We start from the raw sequence: 7,241 nt of genomic DNA on the forward strand, positions 1-7,241 counted from the left end.
CTGTCTATCTGTCTATTTTCATCTGTTTTTCCTCCTCCCTCGTCTCCACTTCCTCCTCCCTCCTCCTCCTCCTCCTTCCCTCCCCCCCTCCTTCCCTCCCTCCTTCCCTCCCTCCCTCCCCCTTACCATCAATATAATTTCACACAGGAAATTTGTTGATAACGTTAAACTTCCTTATGATGTCAGGAATGGGTAGTGCCAGGAATGGATAGTGCCGTTGGACAGTGCCGGGGAATGGATAGTGCCAGGAATGGATAGTGCCGGGAATGGGTTTTGCCGTGAATAGAGTTGTGCCGGGAATGGATAGTGCCGGGAATGGGTTGTGCCGAGGAATGGATAGTGCCGGGAATGGATAGTGCCGGGAATGGACAGTGCCGGGAATGGACAGTGCCGGGAATGGACAGTGCCGGGAATGGACAGTGCCAGAATCGATGCAAGAACGAAATTCCTTCCATAGTTACTCCACGAACCTAAGAGAGACATATCCGTTTTCTCTCACTAAGAAGGAAGAATTCGTTTTCTCTCACTTCTTAAGCGGTGACTATGCTAATAATTCGTTTGTGTTTATGAAGTTTGTTTTAACGTATTTGGCCATTAAAAGTTTATGTCTGTCTGTCTGTATGTCTGTTTGATTGTCTATCTGTCTGTCTATGCCTGTCTATCTATCTGTCATATACATATCAGTTTACTGTATATATATCTTGCCAATATATTTATAAGTACTGTATAATAATTGTATTCAACAGTGATATATACCTGTAATATGTTAATTAGTCATAGATATACCTGAAAGTACCTGTAATTAGCACGTTTATACACCTGAGACACTAATTGATCACTCATATATACCTGATAAACTAATTAAGCCCTCACACATAACTGAAAATACCTGTAATTAGCACGTATATACATCTGACACTAATTAATTACTCATATATATCTGACACACTTATGAAGACCGCACATATACGTGAAAATACCTGTAATTAGCACGTATATACACCTGAGACTAATTAATCACTCACACACCTGGAAAACTAATTAAAACCCCACACACACACACACCTGAAAATACCTGTAATTAGCATGTATATACACCTGAGACACTAATTAAGACCCCCACACCTGAAAAACACCTGTAACTAACCCACCAAATCACCTATCACTAACGACCCTCTCTCTCTCAACAGATCTACGACTACATGAGCTGTTTACCTGGTCATAAAGTCCCTCGCTTAGCTACGCCAGGCGAAAAGGCGCGAGAAAGACAGCTAATGCTCCAGCTACCGAAGCAAGATCTGGCGTTAGCTTACACCAGACATGTCGAAACACAGTATCACACATCGTTCAAGGATTTCGTAGCTGCCAGGAACGATATAGCTTTGGATATCGGGATTATTAAGCCTCACATTCCATATAATATTGTAAGTGGTGGTGGTAATTGTGGTAGTGGTGGTAGTAGTGGTTGTGGTGGTAGTAGTGGTTGTGGTAGGGGATAGTGTTGAGTATTATTATTATTTTAGATCTCATTTCATTTAATATTGTAGTAGTAGTAGTAGTAGTAGTAGTATGGATGGTCGCTATTAGGGGGGGTAACCTACACACCCACGCGCGCACGTATGCCCCTACTACCTGGACACACCAGTCCAGCCTGTCACCTCTCCGCCCTTCCCTCATAAGAACCAGTATAATCTTGTGCCTGGGACTAAATCAGATGTCCGGAGGCGGACGTTACCGTCGCCCAAGGTGCTGGTCACTATGCCTGGTAACATTCCTTGCTGCGTCTGTGCTAGCCCGAACCAAAACTGCACAAATTGTGTTTGTGCAAGAAACAACCGACCATGTGTGAATTGCAGGAAGCTGGACCAGTGTCGGAACCCACGTCGCAGGGAGCCGACACAGGCGGCCACAGTGGATATCGCCGGGACCCAACTACCCGATGATATCCGAAATGATAGCAGTGAGTCTACTCAACCCGATAATGTAGTACTAATAAATGCTGCTCCCTCAGTAGCAGGTGTCCACGAGGAGAATGAGAGACAGCCGCCTCAGTGGAATGGCATGTCGATGGAAAATGCAGGCGTATGGGTCAAAGAAACCTACTCAGAAATTGTCAAGTGGTCGCCCGCTAACTTATTTGAACCACCCAAGTGTGCGGCCACCAAAGAAATGATTCGGGAGATGACTCACTTCATGACTGATTACACTCAGGACCGCTTCCTCGCCCCCCTAGCTCTTCAAATACTGGCAATAATACCACATCTATTTTGTCAGAGGACACACACAAAGGCTAAGCACAAAGAAAATGTGGCAGCAATGAAGAGAAGGTTGACAATGTGGCAGACTGGGGCCCTAGATGATCTCCTATGTGAAGCAAGAACACTGCAGGAGAGACTAAAATCTACGGGTGACGGAAAGCAAAACACCGATGACGTGGCAAGACAATTTGGAAACAAAATGCGTGTGGGAAAAGTGTCTCTCGCGGTAAGATCTCTCACACATGAATCCTCCGGTGGAGTGATGCCAATAAACAGAGCGACATTAAAACTATTGAAAGAGAAACATCCCCCTGCAAGCGAAGATGAAGGCATCAGGCTCCAGGGTGCCTATATCCCACCAAACGCTGTCCTGTTCGAGAAAATAACAGGAGAGATGGTGTGGAAAAAGGCACTGAAGACTCGAGGAGGAGCCGGCCCTTCAGGTCTGGATGCAAACGGTTGGAGAGTCATCCTCAGCACAAACAAGTTTGGCCCTGTAGCAAGCGATCTCTGCACTGCCATTGCCACCCTTGCAAGAAAGCTTGCATCCTCTTGCTGCCATCACCTCCAGGCTCTGACGGCCTGCCGCCTTATTCCTCTGGAAAAGAAACCAGGATGTAGACCTATAGGGGTGGGGGAAGTGCTGAGGCGGATCATCGGAAAGTGTATAATGGAGGTGGTAAAGGATGATGTCAGGGCAGCAGCAGGGAACCTACAAGTGTTGTACACCATGAGATTGATATTTGAGCAGCATTGATTGTGAGGCGTTCTCTGGTGGATGCTTCAAACGCATTCAACATACTTAACCGCAAGGCGGCACTGCACAACATCAAGATCCAAGTGTCCTAGCTTTTACGTGTATGTTGAAAAATTCGTATAGGAATCCTTCAGACCTCGTAATAATCAAACAACAAGGCTCTCCGAGGTGATACCATCTCCACAGTCGACGAGGGAACAACACAGGGGGACCCCGTTGCAATGGCAATGTATGCAATAGGCCTATGGTGCTCCAACAGAAATAAAGTATGAAACAACTGGGGTCAAACAAGTGGCATATGCTGATGACCTGCAGGAGCAGGAAGAAGTGGAGGACATCAAAAATTGGTGGGACCTGGTAACTTGTGAGGTCACAAATAAGGGTACCACCCAAACGCCAGCAAATCCTTCCTCATCGTGAAGCCAGATCATTGCCGATCGGGCTGTGGAGAATTTTTCGGCGGCGAAAGTGAGGTCAAAAATAACTAAGGGAATGACCAAAGACATCTAGGCGCATTAATTGGCACTACGGACTTCAAAGTTGGTCTGCGTGGGGAAGGTGAACGAGTGGGTTAGCAGAATCCATGCTCTATCGGAAGTTGCTAACACAGAAACCACATGCGGCCTTTGCAGCATTGTTCACATGGAGTCAACATCGTTGGAACTACCTGATGCATTACCATCCCTGAATCCGACCCTCCTCCACCCTTTTGGAAGAAGCAATCAGTGTCAAGTTCATTCCCAAACTGGTAGAAACACCACGACTTAACCCCAGTAGAAGAACACTTCCATGCACTTCCCACCAAGACTGGGAGGATGGGACTAACAATCCAAGAGGAATTGCTGACTCTGAACATCTAAAAATTCATAAGGCTCACGACGCCCTCACTGACCATAATAGCCCAGAATGCAACGAGTGGACACCAGCAAGTTAATAAGATCCGTAGATCCATTGCAACAGATCAGCAGCACTGCCAAAATGACATGTTGCATAACTATTACCCGCAGGTTCGAAATTTGACAAAAAAGTAGCTATAAGCGCAGGAGGTGGGCGCCTCGAACTGGTTAACTACGTTACCGATAGGGCAAATGGTTTCAGCCTTAACAAACAGAATTTACAAGGTGCCATTGCTCTAAAGATACGGTTGGCCAGTAGATGGTTTGCCACTCCCCAATGCGATGATAATATTCCTATGATGGCGATCACGCCATGGTTTACAGAAGAGGGGGCTTCATATGCATGAGGCATGGCGGTAAGGGATCTCTGATATGTTGAAGGAAACCTGCGGGTCATGGTAGGAACCGACCTCCCTTCACTGGATGGCGAGATCACCAACACAGGACTTTAAACACATCTAACGAAGCCCGTGTGGGCGTCAGTGCTCAGCGGCGAGAGTTCTGGGCCAGCGGGGACAGCGAGCCTTCTTCGACATCAGGATTTTTGATCCCCATGGCCGTTTGTCACGTAACCCTGGCTCTCGATGCTGCATAGGAGGAACGAGAACGACAAAGAGAAGGGCATATGGGGAAAATTCAATGTCGATCAGGCAGCTTCACTCGCTAGTGTTCACAACCTCTGGTGGATGGGCCCAAGCGCAAGATGTTTCTCGCCAGACTTCGCCAGACTGATCTCGAACAAGCAGCAGCCCAGAAGTTATGTCACAACCTGGATGGGGTGTCGACTGTCCTTCTCTCTCCTTCGATTAAACTGCTCTCAGGGGAACGAGCTTCTGCCCTACTCCGTCAACTGCTGCGAATATCGACTATGAGGCTGATCACGAATCGCATCGATCTATGACTCAACTAATTGTACAGATAGAGATGATTTGCTTATGTATTTAGGATATTGTATTAAGAGTAAATAAATGGTGAAGGTGTGGCTATTGGGGAGGCTGGAGCCACGTTTTAAAAAAAAAAAAAAGTAGTAGTAGTAGTAGTAGTAGTAGTAGTAGTAGTAGTAGTAGTAGTAGTAGTAGTAGTTTTTAAGTAGTAGTAGTCATAGTAGCAAAATAATCATCTACATATCAACCTCTATAAGTAACCTAACCTAATCTAACGTAACCTAACCTAAACCTAACCTAACCTAACGTAAACCTAACGTAACCCTAACTTAAACCTAACCTCTACATTCCTCTGGCCACTACAGGAGTGTCGAGGGTGTGAGGGCTACCATTACCAAAGGCTCGGTGGCAGTAGTGGCACCCAAACTAGGGAGAAGTCTCGTGGCACCCAAGCTGTTTCACCTGTGCCACCTGTAATGAGCTGTTAGTGGATCTGGTCTACTGCGTGTGGGGAGGAGACGGTTCACTGCGGCCGACATTACTAGAAGTTAAAAGCAAGATGTGCTGCTTGTGATGAGGTAAGTGATGTGCTGGGATGTGTAGTAGTGTAGTGAAGATGTTTTAGTGTATTTTAAGGTGTGTAGGGGTGGTTCAGAGTGTGTTAGAGGTTATGCACTCTTGTATAGGGTGTGTTATGAGGTGTAGTGATGTGCTGGGATGTGTAGTAGTGTAGTGAAGATGTTTTAGTGTATTTTAAGGTGTGTAGGGCGGTTCAGAGTGTGTTAGAGGTTACACTCTTGTATAGGATGTGTTATGAGGGTGTAGGGATGTGCTGGGATGTGTAGTAGTGTAGTGAAGATGTTTTAGTGTATTTTAAGGTGTGTAGGGGCGGTTCAGAGTGTTAGAGGTTACACACTCTTGTATAGGGAGTGTGTTATGAGGTGTAGTGATGTGCTGGGATGTGTGTGTGTAGTGAAGATGTTTTAGTGTATTTTAAGGTGTGTAGGGGCGGTTCAGAGTGTGTTAGGGCTACACTCTTGTATAAGTGTGTTATGGTGTAGTGATGTGCTGGGATGTGTAGTAGTGTAGTGAAGATGTTTGAGTGTATTTTAAGGTGTGTAAGGGCGGTTCAGAGTGTGTTAGAGGCTACACACTCTTGTATAGGTGTGTTATGAAGTGTAGTGATGTGTATGAGAAGTATGATACGATTAACGAACGTAAAACAGTATTAATGAACGTAAATTATTGAAACTGATCGTAAAATATGAAGTGATCGTAATAATTCGTCATTGAACGTAAAATTGATCAAAAAATACGATTAATTAGTGTAAAAAATATACTAATTCACTTCATTAACGAACGAACGAACTCCATTAACGAACGAACTGACTCACTGTATTAACGAACAGGCTCATTCCATTAACGAGTGAGATAAAACACTAAAAACTGAACAAATTAACGAACACCACCACTAACGAACGAAATATAACCGAACAAATTAACGAACACCACCACTAACGAACGAAATATAACCGAACAAATTAACGAACACCACCACTAACGAACGAAATATAACCGAACAAATTAACGAACACCACTACTAACGAACGAAATATAACCGAACAAATTAACGAACACCGCCACTAACGAACGAAATATAACCGAACAAATTAACGAAACACTTGACAGATGAGCGAGAAAAAACGAAGTAAATTGAGATGTATAATTAAGCCAAGGTAAACACACACTCTTAACTGATGCCAAGAACAGTGGGCATTGGGGCATTGAGCATTGGAGCATTGGGGCATAAATACCCAATGAAATTTACCCTTACAGTAAAAAAAAACACCTCTATATAGTGGAAAATCCGTTAATGAGGGTTCGTTATAAAACCTCCATATAACGAACTATATAGAGATGTAAGTCCATCATATCGAGGGTCCGTTATAAAACCTCCATATAACGAACTATATAGAGATGAAAGTCCATTACATCATGGGTCCGTTAAATATAAAACCTCCATATAACGAACTATATAGAGATGAAAGTCCATCATATCGAGGGTCCGTTATAAAACCTCCATATAACGAACTATATAGAGATGAAAGTCCATCATATCGAGGGTCCGTTATAAAACCTCCATATAACGAACTATATAGAGATGAAAGTCAAACCATCGAGGTCGTTATAAAACCCCTATAACGAACTATATGAGATGAAGTCCATTACATCGAGGGTCCGTTATAAAACCTCCATATAACGAACTATATAGAGATGAAAGTCCATCACATCGAGGATCCGTTATAAAACCTCCATATAACGAACTATATAGAGATGATCCATCATATCGAGGGTCCGTTATATCCCTACTACCTCTATATCAACTTACCTTCCCAGCGGAGACACAGTGACCAACCCACATTCGGTGACTCATAGTGTGACGTCA

The 7,241-nt window shown here is 44.3% G+C and overlaps 1 protein-coding gene across 1 annotated transcript in view; it reads left to right on the plus strand.

Annotated features, from left to right (window-relative positions):
* LOC121870173 (prickle planar cell polarity protein 3-like) overlaps positions 1–5,342 on the plus strand; it is a 5,858-nt gene extending 516 nt beyond the window's left edge. Inside the window, exons 2-3 of the mRNA XM_042371934.1 lie at positions 1,191–1,424; positions 5,161–5,342. Of these exons, the coding sequence (XP_042227868.1) occupies positions 1,191–1,424; positions 5,161–5,283 (357 nt within the window). The 3' untranslated portion in view covers positions 5,284–5,342. The remainder of the gene's footprint in view (positions 1–1,190; positions 1,425–5,160) is intronic.
* The last annotated feature ends 1,899 nt before the right edge of the window (positions 5,343–7,241 follow it).

The sequence above is a fragment of the Homarus americanus genome, unplaced genomic scaffold (genome assembly GCF_018991925.1).
Source record: "Homarus americanus isolate GMGI-L3 unplaced genomic scaffold, GMGI_Hamer_2.0 scaffold25103, whole genome shotgun sequence".
NCBI lineage: Eukaryota > Metazoa > Arthropoda > Malacostraca > Decapoda > Nephropidae > Homarus > Homarus americanus.